The following is a 19918-nucleotide window of genomic DNA, read 5'->3' as shown; positions in this document are numbered from 1 at the left end:
CTTCTCAACAAATACAAAAGTTCCACATGGATTAAACAACTAAGCATAAAAACAAAACTACGAAAGTTCTAAAATAAAATGTAACAGATTATCATTATTTTCTTGGAAAGATGAATGTTTTATTAGAATGACATAAAACACAGAGGCTACAAATAAAAAGGTAGAGTTGACCACATAAAAATAAGAAATTTATGTACAAAGACACCGTAAAAATAAACTACCCAACAGAATTAAAAGGAGGGACTCAAAAGCTTTTTAGTTTTATGCAGTTTTGTTTATCTTTGCCTTTGTTGCCCTTGCCCAAGGAGACATCTTTAAAAAGATATTGCTAAAACCAATGTCAAAGAGTTTTCTATGTTTTCTTCAAGTTTTATGTTTTTAGGTCTTTTAGAATTAAAAATTAGATTTTATTTATTTTTACAGAGAGGATAAGGGAGGGAGAAAGAGAGGGAGAGAAACATCTATGTGAGAGAGAAACATCAATCGGTTGCCTCTTGTACTCACTCCAGTCAGGGACCAAACCTACAATCCAGGCACGTGCCCTGACTGGGATTCAAACTGGTCACCTTTCACTTTGTAGTACCATGCCCAACTGAGCCACACTAGTCGGGGTTTCAAACCTCATATTTGAATATTTAATTCATTTTGAGTTTATTTTGTGTATGGTGTAAGAAAGTAGTCTAGTTTCATTTTCTTTGCATGTGTCTGTCCAGTTTTCCCAACACCACTTATTGAAGAGACTGTCTTTAACCCAATGTATAATCTTGCCTCCTTTGTCACAGATCAATTGACCATATCAATGAGGTTATTTCTTGGATCTCTATTCTGTTCCATTGACCTATATGCCTGTTTTTGTGCCAGTATCCCATTGTTTTGATTATTAGAATAGTAGTATAGTTTGAAGCCAGGAAGGGTGATACCTCCAACTTTGTTCTTCTTTTTCAAGACTGTTTTGGCTATTCGGATCTTTTCTGGTTCCATGTAAATTTTAGGATTACTTGTTCTTGTTCTGAGAAGAATGCCACTGAGAGAAGATATTTGCAAATAATACATCTAACAAAAGGTTAATATCCAAAGTATGTATGGAACTCATACAACTCAAATTTAAAAAATGGATAAAAACTAGCAGAGGACCTGAATAGACATCTCTCCAAAGAGAACATACAGATGGCCAACAGACACATGAAAAGATGCTCACCATTACTAATCACCATGAAAATGCAAACTAAAACCACAATGAGGTATTACCTCACACCTGTCGGAATGGCTATTATCAAAAAGTCAATAATTAACAAGTGTTGAAAAGAACGTCGTCAAGAAAGGGAAACTGCATGCACTGTTGGGATTGTTACTTGGGGCAGCCACTACAGAAAACAGTATGGAGGTTCCTAAAAAAAATTAAAAATTATTCATCCAAAGAAAACAAAAACACTAATTTGAAAAGATATATGTACCCCTATGTTCATTTCATTATTTACAATAGCCAAAATATGAAAGCAGCCTAGGTATCTGTTGATAGATGAATAAATAAAGAAGACTGTATGTATGTATGCACACACACAATTACTAACATTTTGTGGCATGCCAAAAAATATCTAATCTGTCAATCTGACCAAAAAATAGGAATAATTTTGATTTGATTCATTCATACCTGACAGCTATTGTTGCATTGGCTGTTGTCATTGCTTAATGTGACAACCTAAAGGGAAAGAGGTCAATGCCCCTGACTAAATAGTCAGGTATTACATGTTTTAAAAATTCTTGTGTCACACCAGTTGGAAATTGCTGAGTTAGAAGGTATTATACTAAATGAAATAAATCAGACAGAGAAAAACAAACACTGTACGGTTTAAATCCTATGTGGAATCTAAAACAAAACAAATGAACAACAACAAAAAAAGATAGAAATGGACTTTTAGATACAAAGAACATAGTGATGGTTGCCAGAGGGGAGGTGGGTAGAGGAATGGGTGAAGAAGGTAAAGGGGGATGAGCAGTATAAACTTCCAGTTATAAGATACATAAGCCATGCACAGTGTACAGCACAGGGGATATGGTCAATAACATTGTAATGACTTTGCACGGCCATGGATGGTGACAAGGCTCTTGTTGTGATCACATCATAAGGTAAATAAATGTCATATCCTTATGTTGTGTGCCTGAAATTGACACTGTATGCCACCTATAATTTTAAAAAAGCAGGGGCTCAAAAACATAGTTGTGCACCCATGTTCTTAGCAACATTATTCACAAAAGCCAAAAAATGGAAGAAACCCAAGTGTCCATTGATGGATGAATGGATAAACAAGATGTATACACATACAATGAAATAGTATTATATGTATAAAAAGTAAGGAAATTCTGACACAGATTACAACATGAATGAACCTTGAAGATATTATGCTACATGAACTAAGCCAGTCACAACAGGACAAATACAGTATAATTCCACTCATATAACTTGCCTAGAAGAGTCGAATTCATAGAGACAGAAAGTAGAGTGGTGGTTGTCAGGGGCCTGAGGGAGGGAGGAACAGGTAGACATTGTTTAATAGGTACAAGGTTTCAGTTTTGCAAGACAAAAGAAATTCTAGAGAGGGATGGTGGTGATGGTTGTACAACAATGTGAAAGTACTTTCTGCCAGCAAATCAAACATTTAAAAAAGGCTGAAATGGTAAATTTTATGTTATGTGTATTCTACCACAATAAAAGCCACAAACTTGGAGAGGATTTCTGCAACAATTATAACAGGAAAATGTTACTAATGATAATATTCCAAAATTTATATTAATAGCCAAAATAATTACTGCATATCAATGAAAAGACAATATGATACAAAAAAAAATGGTTCAGCCATGAAAAGGCTAATTCACAGATTAAAAACAGCCAGTAAAACAATTAACAGACCTTCAAGTTCTGGTAATTAGGGAAATTTTTAAAAATCATTACCAATAATATTGGCAACATTTTTAAAAATTATAAGCAGTGGAAGGTTTGCAAAAAGGGACTGTGTTATTAAGAGTGCAAATTTGATATAATTCAGTATTTTGATGCAACATATATTTGGGGGAAAATTTAATCTATCACAATTTAAAATATCTATATACTTTCACATATAAATCCCACTCCTACTATTACCCCTATCTTACAGATATATATTAAAAGTGCATAAAGATATGCAACAGTGAAACTTGGAAGTGACTTAAAGTTGGGAATGCTTAATAAATTATAACATATGTATGCAATTATTGTTATGAGATACTAAAAAAGAATGAAGTAAATCTGTAAGTACTGATGCAGAAGGATGCACCCCATGACATCTGAATCAGGGAAAAAAGCAAAATGCAAAACAGCAGGCATTGTCAGTGCATTTTTAAAACAGCCCAAAACTGGGAACAACCCTGGATGCCCACCATTAACATGAATAAACCGACATGTGAAGTGATGCTGCACAGCAATGAATACGAATGAGCTACTGCTCCATGCCACAATACAATCGAATCCCACAGATGTAATGTTAAGTAAAAGGAGCTATATACCAAAGAAAAGGTACTAAATGATTCTATTTGTACAAAAACAGGCAAAGCCGATCCATGCCATTAGAAGTCGGGACAGTGGAAGCAGCAGGTAGTGACAAGGAGGGAGGCAGGGAGCCACCGGCCCAGGTGATGTTGGAATGAGTGATCTGTGTGTTGGTTATACAGGTGATTTGTACTACCCTTCAGAAAACATCACATGATGTGCATGGAGTCAGCCCGTTTTTCTTTAAAATTATACATGCACAATTCCAGGCCTCAGCTTCTTCATTTATAAAGCAGCAATACTAAAAGTAGCTATCTCATAGAGTCACCACAAAGATGAATGACATTGAACATGAAGGCATGCAGCAGTCACTATGTAAGTGTTTATGCTATTTCATATCAGTGCATATACAACATGCAAATTTGTTTTTTAAAAAATACATGATATACCAGTAAACTCAAACAAGAGCCATTTAAAAATGATAGTTATCTGACAAAGGAACAAGAACAAACAATGAGATGAAGACAGTCTCTTCAATAATCAGTGTTGGGAAAATTGGACAGATACAGGCAACAAATGAACCTAGACCACTAACTTACACTATACACACAAGAATAAACCCGGAATGGATTAAATACTTAAATGTAAGCTGTGAAACCATAAAAATCCTAGAAGAAAACACAGGTAGTAAAATTTCAGACACTTCTGGTAGCAATATTTTTCCAGATATATTTCCTAGAGCAAGAGAAACAAAGAAAAAATAATAAATGGGACTACATTAAATAAAAAAGTTTTGTACAGCAATGGAAGCCATCAACAAAATGAACAGGGAGAACATATTTGCCAGTGATACACCTGATAAGGGGTTAATTTCCAAAATATATAAAGAACTTATACTATTCAACACCAAGAAGACTAACAACCCAATTAAAACATGAGCAAAGGACCTGAATAGATACTTCTCCAGAGAGGACATACAGATGGCCAATAGACATCCAAAAAATGTTCAATGTCATCAGAGAGATGCAAATTAAAACCACAGTGAGATATGACCTCATGCCTGTCAGAATGGCCATCATCAGTAAATCAACAAACAAGTGCTGCTGAAGTTGTGGAGAAAAGGTAATTGTGCACTGTTGGTGGGAATGCAGACCAGTGCAGCTGCTGTGGAAAACAGCATGGAGTTTCCTCAAAAAAATTAAAAATGGAACTGCTATGATCTCACTTTAACAGGAACCTAAACAACAAAACAAAGAAACAAGCAAAATATAACCAAAGACATTGAAATAGAGGACAGGCTGACAGTGACCAAAGGGGAGAGGGGAGGGAATTTCAGGGGAAAAGGGGAAGGGTTTACAGGAACAAGTATAAAAGACACATGGACAGTAACAAAGGAGGGATGGAAACAGGAGGGAGGTGGGGAGGGCTGGGGAAGGTGGGCTGGGATGGGAGTAAAAGGCAGAAAACCATACTTAAACAACAATTAAAATAAAAAATAAAATAAATAAAACTATGGTACATTTACACAATGGAATACTACATGGCAGAAAGAAAGCAGGAGCTCCTACCCTTTGTGACAGCATGGATGGAACTGGAGAGCATTATGCTAAGTGAAATAAGCCAGGCAGTGAGGGACAAATACCATATGATCTCACCTTTAAGTGGAACTTAATCAACAAAACAAACAAGCAAGCAAAATGTAACCAGAGACATTGAAATTAAGAACAATCTAACAGTAACCAGAGGGGAGGTGGGAGAGCATAATGGGGGGGCGGGCGGGGGGGAAGGGGAAGGGATTTCAGGAACAGCTATTAAGGACACATGGACAAAACCAAGAAGAGGTGGAATCAGGGGAGGGAGGTGGGGATGGCTGGGGTTGGGGGGGTAGTTGTGGGAGGGTAATGCAGACCACTGTACTTGAACAACAACAAAATAATAAAAAAAAAAAAAAGAGGAAAAAAAATGGAACGGCTTTGTGATCTTACAATCCCACCTCTGGGAATACATCTGAAGAAGCCCAAAACACTAATTCAAAAGAATATATGCACCCCCATAATCATTGCATTGTTATTTACAACAGCCAAGATCTGGAAACAGCCCAAGCATCCATTAGTTGATGAGTGGATAAAAGAACTGTGGTGAATCTACACAATGGAATACTACTCAGCTGCAAAAATAAAGGAAATCTTACCTTTTCCAACAGCATGGATGGACCTGGAGTTTATTATGCTAAGTGAAATTGGCCAGTCAGAGAAAGATGAATACCATATGATTTCACTTACATGTGGAATCTAATGAACAAAATAAACTGACAGACAAAATAGAAACAGAGGTGTGGACACATGGAACAGACTGACAGCTGTTAGAGGGGATGGCGAGTAGGGGACTGAATGAAAGAAGGTGAAGGGATTAAAAAAAAAACATGTATATATAACACACAGACACAGACAACTGTGTGGTGATAGCCAGAGGGTCAGGGCAGTGGGGGTAGGTGCAGGTGGGCAAAGGGCGGGGGGAATGGGGACGGAAAGAGACTTTGCTTGGAGCGATGGACACCGATGCAGAGCGCACATGACGTTATCTTGACTTGTGCACTTGAAACCTATATGGTTTGGTGAACCGGGTCACTTCAATAATTTCAATTAAAAAATGATAGTAGTAACCTAGGAGTTAGATTGTAAAGTGAGTAGATGAGATTCATGTTTAACTTTACTAATTTCTCTTTTGTTTGAATTTACCATAAGGAACACCAAGTATTAATTATGTAATTAGATATATGTGCACATAAGGAAATGTTAAATTACCTCTAAGATGTTTACCAAATTCAGTTAAAAAAAAGAAAACGCATTCATTCCTGAGGTACTTGAATTTTTGAAACAATGTAATCACTTATGTAAAACTGTGTACCTGTGGATAAGAACTAGAAGATAGCATTCAAACAGGAAGATAGTTTGTCTTCTTGGAGTGAAGAGATTATGCTCATCCCCCTCATAAATATTCTTTAATATGCTGGCTGCATTCTCCTTTCAATTGTCAATTTGTAAGAAGACCCTATGTACTACCAGACATTCTCACACTTTCTCAGAGCACTATCAGATCAATCCCAACCACTTTTCATCTCTTAACACCTACTTCAGGTTCCTATTTAACCAAAGGCCCCCTGACCTCCAGAACCAGCGCATGTGCTCCTCCCTGATTCTGGAGTTTCTTGTCTGTACCAGTCCCACAGAGGCCAGGTCTCCCGGGCCCCACTGTAGTCCTCAGGCCTCACCCTTCCTCTGAGGATCACACAGTCCCATCGCTAGACTCCCCACGTGCATGCAGACCAGTTACATGGCTGTCCTTCCCAGAGACAGCAATGACCATAAGGCCCTAGAGATACGTAACTTTGAGGACTACTGACCTATCTCCTTTACTTGGCAGCATTTCTAACCTACCAGGTGATGTCTCCTATACTGTTGTCCTACACTGTTATTGAATATAGCTACTGATTTATCTTCCATATACCCCAAATTGCTCTGTGACATAGAAAGGATTTCTATATTGGTCCCTGATTTTAAAGTTAGAAACTGAGGTATGCAGTTGTCAATGAAACTTAGGAACTCATTAATACCACTCATGAGCAAAGCACAGACTGGCTGATGCAGGCCCAGGACTCTCTGCCATGCCACATACTGCTTCCTGTGACTAGAAAAAGCTGGGCGACAGAGGGGGAAACATCACTTTCCCAGGGATAGCAAGCAGGGTTAAGGAGAGTTTCATTAAAAAATAAACTGGTTTAAATGAAATCCAAAGTTGGAAACCAGCTCACTTGTATCAAGAGTAAAACAGCGTGGTGGTTAACACAGAGCCTCTGCTAGCCCTTCGATGCCTTGAAGCTAATTTAAAAAATCCAGGTGGATGTAGCCCTGTACCAAGAAAGCCAGCTTGGAGAGCAGGGCACCTGCTGCATTTCAGTCACTGTCGTCGCCTTAGCCAAATGCCCTTGCACAGTGAATACCCTTCCCGACTGTGCGCAGTGGCTCTAGGTTAAGGAGAATGCAAACCCTGCAGTCAGGATGCCTGCGGAGGGACACTGGGCCTACCTTTCCTCCTCTACGTTTCCTCCTCTACGTTTCCTCAACTATACAATGTGGATGGCTACACTGCTTGTTTCAAGTGGTGATTAGAAGGAATAAACAGGAAATGCTAGCACCTTATGCAGTTAATTATTTATAATTAGCAGGCTAATCATTAAATGGAGTATTCTGTACTCCCAAAAGGTCACAAAGTCTCATTCAAAATTATATGAAGCATTGAAGTGCAAGAAAGGTGTGTAAATGTTGCAAATTGGAAATTACTTAACTGTACCTGACAAACCCAAAGTGCAAAATAATGACATTATTAAGAGCATTTATGAGTCACACATTCATGCCTTGGTTTTGGATTGGAAATGAAGAAAAAGACAGGAAAATTGGTTCTTTTTTTGCAGGAAAATAAGTAGCCTGCTTTTCTAAAAACTGAGCAAACAATTTAATGATGTAAATGCCACATCTTTAACATTTATGCTTATTTGGGAAGAATTAATAAGGCAAAAACCTAGACCTCTCAGCACATGGACTTATTTCCAAAGAGGACTTGTGATATATATTTCCACCCACTAAAAAAATTATGAAAATCACTTCAATAATGCTTCAGGGTCCAGCCTAGTACAGCAAATATTTGCCACATGGATGGTTCTCATCGCACTCCTTCAGAATCAGGAGCAGTGGCACCGTCCGGCTCCTTAGTACCTGTGATTCCTTCAGTCCCAAGTTGATGGCAAGTTTCTTTCGGTCTATTTTGCTGATGTATTTCTGCTTCTGAAACATTTTCTCCAGAGCCTTTCTCTGGTCCTCAGAAAAGACAGCTCTTCTTAAAATACCCCTCCGAGCTTTGGAATTGGAGTCCTGGGTCAGGAGGGGCAGCACCTTGTCCTCTCCTAGAGAAGGAAAGAAGATACAAAAGCTTTAGTGAGGAGAAGTCAGTCTGTCTTTCCAGGGCAGTATCATCCTTGTCTGGACCATGGCTCAATTATCTCGTCTCTGAACTCTGCATGCTTAGACCAGTGTTTCTTGACCAATTGTTGGTGTTGGACTCTGACAGGAATCTGACAAATGTCTTTGCCCTCCCAATTCCGTGTGCTGTGCCAGAAAGTCCATGGTCCCAGGTAACAAAACTCCAATACAGAACAAGTAGTAGGTGGTTTAAACACTTTGGTTTTCTCTAATTCTTCATTTACTTATTCATTCATTTTCTCCAGAAATATTTCAACACTCATCATATGGCAGGCACCATGTTCAATGCTACACACTGAGAAGCAATACGGATATCTTGTATCACATACATTACCTGTAAAATCTAGTGAAGGGTGTTTATTGAACTAGCATCACAAGTATAATAATGAAGTATTCCTAAGCAAGGTACCTTAACAGCAAAAAACAAGGAGTCTGATCTTAAATTGGGATGCCAGGGGAAGTTTATAAAAGTCAGAGATGTTTCATCAGAGAAGAGAGGTTTGGAAGACCCCCGATCACCACCACCACAACCACCATCTCCCCAAATCAGTTGATCACCCACTGCTTCAGGTCTGAGACATCTACTACTTTTTCTGCTTTTCTGTGGCTAGCACAACACTGGTTCCCACCCTCCAAGAGTTTCGTTCATAAATCATTCATTCATTCAGCTTCCTAGTTGTGATGGGAGATCCCAATCCCCATAACCTGTGAATATGTTACATTACATATCAAGGGGGGATTAAGGTTACAGACAGAATTATAGTCGCTAATCAGCTGAGCTGACCTTGAGATTAGAAGAGTATCATGTAATATCCAGGTGGGCCCAATGTAATTACAAAGGTCCTTATAAGTGGAAGAAGGAATCAGAAAAGAAGTCATAGTCAGAGAGAGATTTGAAGATGCTATACTTCTTGCTTTGAAGATGAAGGAGGATGGAGCCACAAGCCAAGAAAGGCAGGTGATGGCTGGAAAAGGAAAGGGGACCCATTCTCCCCTAGAGCCTCCAGAAGTAATGCAATCAGTAGGGTGTCCTACTGACACCCTAATTTTAGTGCAGTGAGACCACTGCAGGCTCCAAACTTCTATAAGTATAAGATATTAAGTTCGAATTATTTTAGGAAGCTAGGTTTGTGAACATTTGTTACAGTAGCAAGAAGACACTAATACAGTGGGTATCCCAGACAATTAGCACATGGTCTCTGCCCTCAAGGAGCTCACCCTCTCGTGGGAGGACTGACACATGACCATCCCTCCAAAAATAGGCATCAGGGGAGGGGGGATTCCAGCTTACATTTTGGTGCTTAATAATTATTTTTAAATAAACAAGCAAATGAATAGACATTTCATGAAGATGTAAGGACTAGAATAGAATGATCTGTAAAAAGCTCTGGCATCAAAAAGGAGAAAATGATGAGTTCAGAGAAAATAGTCATGTTGAGCCAAGTATAAAATAACAAACCAATTCAAAAGGAAAGAACCAAGGCCAAATCAGGCAGAGTAACGAGCACGTCTAAAAGCACTATGGCACAAAGGAGTAGAATCTGTCCAAGGATAAGTAATCAGGCTGCAAGGCTGGGGAAGGCCATGAATCAGAGAGAGCACTGCCAACCATATACAGCCTGCAGCTGGGCTTTGTTTGGTTTTAGACTGTTGATTAGGAATGATGATTTAATTGTCCACATTTATTAACTGGGAGGTTTCGTGTAAAGTCCAGGTTTCCAACATCTCTTCAAAGGTAACCACACTGGCTCACTTTCCCATGAAGCAAATGGCTACCAGAGTGAACAGTGGGAGCTCCTTTTGGAGGGAATATGTGGCCCCAGTTCACCATGGCCTCACCTAGTTTGTTCTCTACCTGCGAGGCTCTGGAAGACATTTGGACCTCTGGCATAGCAATGATGGAATGAAACCCAGCCAGGTCACAGAGGACTATAAGAATTTGGGACACTATCCAATATGTAGTGAAGATCGAAAGAAGATGTTTAAGCAGGGTGTGGCACGATAATGAGAAACATAAGCATACTCTGTGCATTATTTCATTTAATCCTTCCAACCAATCAATGCTATGAATGCTACTAAAATTCTCCCCATTTTAAAGATAAATAAAATGAAGCTTAGATAGCTTAAGTAACTTTATCCAAGGTCACATGGGTAGGGTTTCAAACCCAAGAAGACTGAATGCAAAACAAAGGCTCTTAACCCTGCATAATACTCATACTCTCCCAACTTGTATTTTAGAAAAAGAATGTCAATAAATAAATCTTGTCAATTCTACCTTTGTAATATGATAGCTCCCTTTTCTATTTGTCTAAAGGACCTGCAAACATCTCCCAGTGAGTCTCTCAGCCCTGGGTTAGCACTCCTTCTGGTTCAACCTCACACTGCAAGAACCACTGCTGGCCGCTCCCTCTTTCCTTCCAGCTCGGTAACCTTCGCATCTCCTTAGAAATGCCATAGCCCCTGGGGTGTAATCACGCCAAATTCCTTACAAAGGTCCATTTTTATTGATGTCCTGTCCATGCATCCTCTCACTGGATCTTAGTCAATTCTCCATTGATAGGACCACCCTTTTTTTTTGCCTGTCTCATGCCAAGGTCATATGTTGAAGTTAGGTTCTGACAATTTAATTCACTATTTCTTTATCAAAGATTTAAGTAGCTTTATGTAATATTGGTTAATAATAAAAAATATTCTAAATATCTCAGTACGGCCATCTTTTTCTAAATGCGTTTCTTCCCTAAACTTTTCTTGATACAGAGACCTTGGAATTGGCCCTTCTCCAATCTTTCAGAGCACAGATTTACCTGGTGGGATGATGTTTCTCTAGGAAAGCTCAGAACAAAGGACTTGGAAGTATGGAAAAACTGGGCTTGGAACTCAACACTTACAGTGTGAGTTGGAGCAAATGAGACTCTTTCTGCTCATCTGACATGGTTGTTCTAAGGATCTAATGAAATAGCACAAGAAAATTGCACTGCCAAGCCTACAGTAAAGATCCCACAAATCTATTTTACTTCTCCTTGCTGGATTTCATTTGATTCTTATCACAATCATATGCCACAGACATCCTCTGTACAGATGAAGTGTTCAGAGTGATTAAGGTCCACAGCTACACAAAGGACACAGAGCTCAGCTGGTGACAAGGCTTTCTGAATCCAAATGCTGGGATCCTTCCTCTGCCTCACACTGCCCCTTTACTCAGGTGTATTGGACCAAAACTTGGAAGGAAGAAAACATTTACAGATACAGCCAGAGCTCCTGCCTGTGCCTATCGGCTTCTGCACCCTGTCCCAGGTCAGTCTCTGAGCCTGGACTACATGGCATCTCCTATACCACCTTGCAATTGTCTCCTCCAATTCCAGTGTGCCCTTCTCACTTGATATTTTGATCCTGGAACTCTTAGTTTATAAGTACATCCAACCTATCCTTATTATATCCATCTATATTAAAAGTTAAATATGCAAAGGTAAAGTACATTATGCTGTATCCACTTGGTGAAATTTTAAAGAGCCATTGAAGATGAGGACTATGAAGATCAAGCAGCAGCAAAGAAATATACTATCATAGACATAACATGTAAGACATATACTATGCTTACAACTAAGCAAAATTCAGAGAAAAAAAGATTGAAAAGCAAAAATAAACACTAAGATAGGCTGCTGTTGGAGAGTTATGGACAAAAAATTCATCTTCACTCTACTTGAGTCTAGTTCTACTTTCTACGGAAAACAGCAAATACTCCAGCAACCTTTTGGGGAATAATCCTGCAGAGTGATTGAGTGGCTACTGAGCGACAACTGAAGAGGAATCCAATCCATCCTTCAGGTGCTCACAGTTGACAGGGAGAGGTCCAAGAAGAATACAGACAGCCACAGTCCAGTAAGATGGATACCCACAGACCATAGCAGAGAAAGTATTTAGAACACCAGATAAGAAGCCACTTAGTCTTGGAGGTCAACAGAGTAAGTCCTGAGAAAAGAGCAGCTAGAAGAATAGCAATTCCCCTTGCTGGCAACCTAGACAAAGCAGGCAGAGCAGAGGGATTAACATTTGCAGACACATGAGAGGGATGAGGACAGTGTGACACATGGTGGGTCTAAGAATCTCACCCAGTGTGGTGTTTCCAGACTGCAGGGTATGAATGGGGAGAACTCAGGAGATAAACTGAAGAAGGCAGATTAGAACCGCAGTGACTGGAACAAGTTTAGGTTATAACTTGCCACAGAAGAAAGTCTTTCAATGAGGACCTGACTTAGAAAAGTCAATATTTTCTGAGTTAATAAAACTTTTTGTGTCTCTATAGAAATGCAAAACAAATTTATGGGCCTATAAGGCTAGTTTTTAAAAATATATACATATTTTTTTTCTAAGGAGAGGTTATAGAAGTAGAAGTCATGATTCTACTTGTTTTAGCCCTTTCTTCACCAAGATCAATATGTTTAAATAAAACAATGGAATAACACATTTAAATGCCTCCAACAACTTTTCATAGGAATGCATAGGTTTTGCTAATGAACTACTTTTAAGTAAAGAGAAACAAGATGCCCATCAAGGGAATCTATCGGTAAGTCATTCTCAACAATGTGGTGCCTACTAATGCTGGGGGGTCACGGACCCAAACCACACCTCGTTCTCTGAAAGGGGGACCTGGAGTGGCTGTGAGGGCTGAAGGGTTAACTCCTGCATCTCACCCTCAGGTTTCAGCACTCTGTAACAAACACAAATCCAACCAACGAACAAGCAAAAAATATAGTAGAGATAAAGAATATTACACTCTTCCTTTCCTTGCTGGCTGCCTGGTTTCTCTCAGCGCTGCCCTCAATGCACAAATCATGCATGTTTTCATGCAGTGATGTGCCTCGTCACTCTACCAGCTGCTTCTACCACTGATGCTCCCTTGCATGTCTGACCCTTAAGTATTTCACAAGCTCTCTCTGGACCTAACCATTAGCCACACTCATGAACTCACACTATTTTCATATTTTCGAAGCCTGTGAATACACGCTCAAATTTACACCTGCAAAACAAACACGGACTTCAGGAACTTGGTGGTTCAAAAATCTCTCAAATGCTACTGAAAATTTATAAGCAACAAACACCTCTAACTATTCCTATGTTCATAATAAATATCTGACTTGTGTAGAAACTTCCAGGTGACAAAAAAATAAGCAAATGAATAAAATAAAAGTAAATGGTCGCAGAGTTTAAGGCATGGAGTAGAGGAGAGGCATTAAAAGTCAGGGCCACCAATTCAAGGCACTATAGGCTTTACCAAATTGGGAATATTATTATGGTTATTATTTTATAATGAAGCTTTCATATATATTTGGGGCTCAACAAGTGCTGATATGTGTGCAAACTACATGCAGCATGTTGTGTAATCTTCACAACAATCACTAGCTGTATATATTATCACCTCCATTTTTCGTAGGGAAAAACTGAGGTCATTGAGGTCATACACCAGAGCAGAGTGAAGCCAATCAGCGCTCTTTAAAACTATACCAAAGACTGTCGAAGCTATAACTGGCCAGGGGAAGAAGTCAGCAGGTGGGGAAGAGTCTAATTAAAAGGGAAGAATGACCTTGGGTAGAAACAATCTCAAAGACATGATTCTCTGGATCCTGAGAAGTCCTCCAAACGCCACGGCCCAGGAAATCCCCATATGCAGTGGGCGCAGTAACAGGCACTAATACAAATGGAGGTGTGCTGTGTGTGAATAGTACTGTTTGGGGAAAGTTGGGGCTGGGGGGAGTATGGTGCAACAGAAAAGCACAGCATTAGATAAACTAGTGGAAGCCTGTGCCTCTCCCTCCAGAAAACATGTCTGAACTCTGAAGACAGGGCATTGCTATTCATTACTGCCAGCAAGCCCTAGAGAACAAAGGGGTACCCGACACAGTCACTTTCTAGACATCAGCCCAAGAGCAAAGAACTGCACTACAGTCCAACACAGTCCCTTCCCAGGAACAGTGTGCAGGTACTTTGTGTGATGTTCAGACTCACCTTGACTGATTGGCATCTCTGGATCATGGACCCCATATCAGGCAGCTTTCTTATTGCTTTAGGGGCCCTGTAAAGGGTTTTGAACCGTTCGTGTCCTTGCTCCATTCTGAGCTCCTGGGCCCCACCATGGCACTGGCCTTGCTGATTCCTGTTCTCCTCTACTCCCCACCTAGGGTGGGTCACAGCAACCCAAAGAGACGGCCACTCCTAATAATCTCTGCTGCTTCAGGGTTTTTTTCTGAGTTTACACAGGCTTTCTGCACTAAAGACTAACTGATGACCCAATATCCTTGTGATTGTAAGGAACTTATGGCACAAGTCTATGGAGCAACATTGGGTCTACATATCTCAAGGCTTTTAGCAAAAAAAAAAATTATTTCAGAATAGCTCAAGTCAGAAATTACCAACAAACCTTTCAGAGGCAGCTTCCTTTCATTCTTTTGTACAGATTCAAGAGTAGCTTCTCAGAGCTTTTGGAGACGGGTCATTTGCTTAATGCAGGACTCTCCACCAGGCCAGCTAAGAGGCCAAAGGCCTCCATTAACGATTTCTTCAAAGGTAAGTCATTTTGAACCATGACTCTGTCTGTCTCCTTCCTGGAGTTAGCTTTCCTCAGACATGGGGTGGTTCTTCTCTGTGGGCTCATCTTTTTCTGCAATAACACTCAAACAGTGGTAACTTCCTGTCACCCGTTTTTCATGGTTTTCTCAATTTCTCTCCCATGAAGAGCTTCCTCACCCTTCTTATTTTCAAGTGTGGAGAGTGTGTGTGTGCATGTGCATTTTCTGTAATTCCTGTGGATTTGGGGTCTGAGAGAAAAGACAGAGACCACCCTATTTAAACTAGAAGTTATCTTCTAATCTCTATATAATCTAGTATTTGGGAATGCTATACAATAATATTTCATTATGCTACAGTTTGATTTTCTTAAAATGTTTCCCTTCTATTAAGCCCAAATTCAGTTTCCACCAAATTCTACTCATTGGCCCCAAGTCTATCCTTTGTATCTATAATGGATACAATATATCTAATTTGAAGATAACTTTCATGTTCTCCCTATTAGTTCTCTTCTCTAGGCCAAAAATACTCAACTGCTTTCAAAAATTCATGACCAGTCACATAGCTCCTACACCATTTTAGTTGCTGACTACCTCCTGACCTAGTTTTTATATGTGAATTTGTTCAATGTGCCTTTTAAAGTGGGCCTCCAGACTGAATAGGCATAGGCAGTCTGATCTTTATAGAGTCTGATAGGATTATTATCTCCCTAGTTCTGGGTATTCCATTTCTAAAAGCACAATTCAACATCCCCACATCATTCTTTAGACACATACTGAGCTACTAGTACAACCCTTTCCTACTTTGCTCTATGCGTCCAATTCTCTCTCTCCCCTATTCTGTACCTGTGCATTAGTTTGGGGGAATTCAGTATTAGCTGCCCTGTTAGATTTCACGTTATGTTCAGGCAAGGGCTGTAGTCAAGATCAGGGACAAGCACCTTATACCACTAGGTAGTTCCCCTCCCCAAGCCCCACCCTTCACTGCATATGAACATTCAGGGAGAAGGGAACTCCATTCCAGGAACATAACTCATATACTTTCACTGCCTCTGTAGAAATGCTGAATAGAACCATCAACTTGGAAAATCTATTGTCTGTGAGTCTCTGCCTCCTTTAAACATTTTTCCTGGTTGACCGAGTGTCATTTATCTACGGAGCACCCCTCCCTGCACTACTGAGAAGTCAAAACCTACATTCAACTTACTGCACAAACTCGATTATGTTTTTGACAAAATAATTAGGCTTCTCTCTCTATTCGAACACAATGCCGCATCCCTCTGAAGATAGTAGAGTGCCAAAGAGAAATCCTTACAAAAGAAACCTCTGTGCTGCCTTTTATGAACTTGCATAGGTCTTGTCAGTTTCCCCAGCCCACTCACCACTCCCGCTGAGAGCACAGGCAGTCGGGGGCGCAAAGATGCTACCCAGAGAGCATTGCCCTCTTTGACAGTAATGCCCCCAGTAATGCCAACCTCCATGCAGTGACAACAATGATGTCCCTTCCCTGCTGACTTCAACAAAATCCTAAAATCAAATTTGGAGAGTATATTATGTTCTTTTAAGTTTTAACAAAGAAGGGAAGAAAGTAGAATCAAATGTAGACTATAAGGTCACCTCCCCCAAAAAGGCAGAGTGATTTGTCCTGGAATATTTCCCTGCTGCTCCACATTTAAACTTTGTCTTTTAATCCAGAAAATTTTCAAAAGGTCAAATGCAAGTTGGGTACTCAAAGACAAAACAAAATAAGCATCTGATGAATTCAATGAGCTATTCTACATAATTAAGGCTCCTGTACTTTTCTCAGGCAGTTTTTCTTAAGGTCATTCCCTGCATAATTTCCACAACTTTCCATTTCCTATTAGCTGAGAAATGTGTTATTTCGAAAAGAACCTTATGGATGTAATATCAAAGATTTTCCTTACACTGCTTTGAGGGAGGGGAGAACTTTACCACTGCATTTTAATTGTTCCCCCCTGTAAGGACTGTGCTTAAATAGCCCATTATAGTATTTATTATATGTGGGAAGGGCACTGGATGAATGATTGTTTCCACATTGCAATGAGTCAATCATCCATCTAAAAGTTAACAAGAAAAACTAAATCAATTTTAAACAAGTGAATCGCATTAAAAGAGTCAAAATGATGTTTCACTTGCAAGCTATGGGCGTGTTGATCTGATCCTACACTTTTGGAAACAGTGAAGCCAATATTGTGAAATGATAATGAGTGCTGTTAATTTCATCACTTATTAAACATCTTAGTACAAATGTTAATTTTGGCTCTCCAACCTGAAACACAATACGAGATTACTTGGACTGTTCATTTTCTTTCTTTTGTGCAATGGGAAAAAAATTAAATGCTTGGGCATGAAAATCATTCTTATTATTAAAAAAGAGAAGAAAAGGGGGAAAATCTAGTAAATGCCTTAAATAAAAATGATTACTATGCAGACATAAGCCTTATTAACTGTTCCCTGGCATCACGGTTATTTATGTAAAAGTCTTTATTGACAGCATAAATCCACCATTTCATTATTATTTGTTGCCAATACAATGAACATTATAAACAAGAAAATAAGGAATTCATTTCAGAATTGTAACTAATGAGACACCAAAGTTTATTTAAAACACTCCTGGCATTGCTAAGCTGGTGTAAAATGCCAAGTTTAGAGCTAAAAGGAAACCCAATGCAGCATTCTCGATCCCCAGTCTCAGCTGTGCTGATTTTCTGCTTGTGTGCTGTATTCAATAAAAAAAGATAAGCATGAGACTCAGAAGCCTCCAGAGATGGACACAAATTACAACAGTTACACCAAAAGCATAAGGTGAGAAAGACTGAGAAGCAGGTGGAAGAAAATGAGACTTGCTAAAAGTAAAGTTTCAAGCAATTAAGAAGTTATCTAGGAAATGTCTGTACAACTATTTTTATGTGCTCTACTTATTAAACTGGCCTGGGAACTAGAGCACTTGTATGATTTAGAGACTTATTAAAACACTGCTAGAGAATGAACACACACACACATGAACACATACATGAATGTCCCCACCTGTGACATGGAACTTTTTGGTCCATTTTCACTTACCTAAATTCCATTGCCAGAGGTTTTCTAAAGTAGGAGACAGTGTTACATTGAGGTGAAATAACTAAAACTAGATACAGGACTCTTTTAATCTTCGCCCCTGGAATGCAACACTAAAGATTTAATTCTGCAGAGAGGCCACTATGCCACTGTATCAGATGGTATCAGACGTTTGGGGTTTTAGTCTCTACTCCAGCAGTCTTTTCCTGATACTCAAATATATGGTGATAAATGTCTCCTTAATCTGCACAACGGTTTTCAATTACCCTCATGGGAGACCACCTTGAAGGAGCGAGAAAAAGGTTTAGTCATGGTTTCTATTTTTTTTATTTGAATCAATACACTCTAGTTAAATGGACAATTAATAGGTCACTTCCAAAATAGTAGTGTATCTGTCCTGGTTAATAAACAATCCTCACAGTTGATAATGGGCTCTATGTATTCAGCAAGTCCTGTATACACTCAGCTCATCCACTAAATCCCCTTTCAGGTGGACAGGGTTATGTGGGAAGATGAGCTAGAATGAGTCTATAAAAGTCAGTTTCATTCACTGCTTTATTTTTCAGTCAAGTGCTTCAAATGGTGTCCAGAAATTCACTTGGAATGTGAGACAGGAGAAAAGACTGGCACACAGAGCCTTGCTTTATGACCATACAAAAGGGCAACTGACCCTTGCCCGAGCCTTTTCCATGTGAAATGGTTCCTAAAGTTCATCCTCACAGTGAAAAATCGTGGTGAGGTCGCGTGTGGATGAGTCAAGTGAAAGTGGCAATTGGTCACGGGTCTGTCACCCATTGTGGCTGGGTCCCAGCCATGTAAAGTGCTCTGTGGGAAAGTACCAGCCCCCTCAAGAGGTGCTCAGAAGCTCGCAGCTCATTAAATGGCCAGCATTTGCTGCCTCACTTGTCAGGAATCATCCTGTCGAGCAACTGCTCTCCTGAAACATCCATAAAACACAGGCAGAGAGGCAGCCGGGCTCTGAATTCAACCATGATGAGCTCTGGCTTGAGCCTGACTCAACTCTTACTTCACTTTTCACCTGACAGAGCTGTTAACCTGAATAAATATTTTCTCTTGGGCAGCTGAAAGAAATGCACTCCTGCACGCTTTATCATCAACTCAAATGCTCTGCCCAGAGATTCCTACCTGATTTAGGAATCTCAAGACCAAGGTGAACTTTATTGACTTTTAGTGAGACATTTTTTCCTTTGTGTGTGTGAGCGTGTACACTCTGTAAGTTTTTGAAAGCTGTCGTTCTCACTCCATCACTAGACTCTATTAAAATTGCATCATGTTTGAAGAAAAGTTCTCTTGCAAATATTTCCTCTGATGCTTGTTGGTTTTCCTCAAGATTATAAGGGGAGGAATTTACTTATTTGTACAACCTTAACAATTTTAAATTATTTTCTACAGACACCCAGTGACTTTCTGTGTCATGTTTTAAGCTAAATGGAAATTTGACACAGCACAATTTCTTAGCCTTCTTTTTTTCTTCTTTAAGTGGATATTGCTACACATTTCAGAAAGAGCCCAACTGGTCCCTCTGAGATCTTTTATATAAAAGGGAAAACAAGTCACCTTCCTTGGTGTGTCAGCCCTGGGTTTCAATGTCATTAGAAACTGCTCACAATTGCTCAGTGTGCTGAGGTTTGATAAATCTCTGGAAACCTCCTGAATAGGATTGTTGTGATTTTTAGTGAGGAATTATCTCCTTGCCA

The 19918-nt window shown here is 39.5% G+C and overlaps 1 protein-coding gene across 1 annotated transcript in view; it reads right to left on the bottom strand.

The window, feature by feature from the left end:
• The window catches only part of DBX2 (developing brain homeobox 2), a 42152-nt gene that overhangs the window by 6201 nt on the left and 16033 nt on the right, over window positions 1-19918 (bottom strand). Inside the window, exon 3 of the mRNA XM_045829651.1 lies at window positions 8296-8483. Coding sequence (XP_045685607.1) covers window positions 8296-8483 — 188 coding nt within the window. The remainder of the gene's footprint in view (window positions 1-8295; window positions 8484-19918) is intronic.

This window comes from Phyllostomus hastatus, unplaced genomic scaffold (assembly GCF_019186645.2).
Source record: "Phyllostomus hastatus isolate PE091 unplaced genomic scaffold, TTU_PhHast_1.1 phas_scaffold_93, whole genome shotgun sequence".
NCBI classification, from domain to species: domain Eukaryota; kingdom Metazoa; phylum Chordata; class Mammalia; order Chiroptera; family Phyllostomidae; genus Phyllostomus; species Phyllostomus hastatus.
The sequence above is the reverse complement of the archived record's forward strand: the minus strand, read 5'-3'. Positions and strand labels throughout refer to the sequence as shown.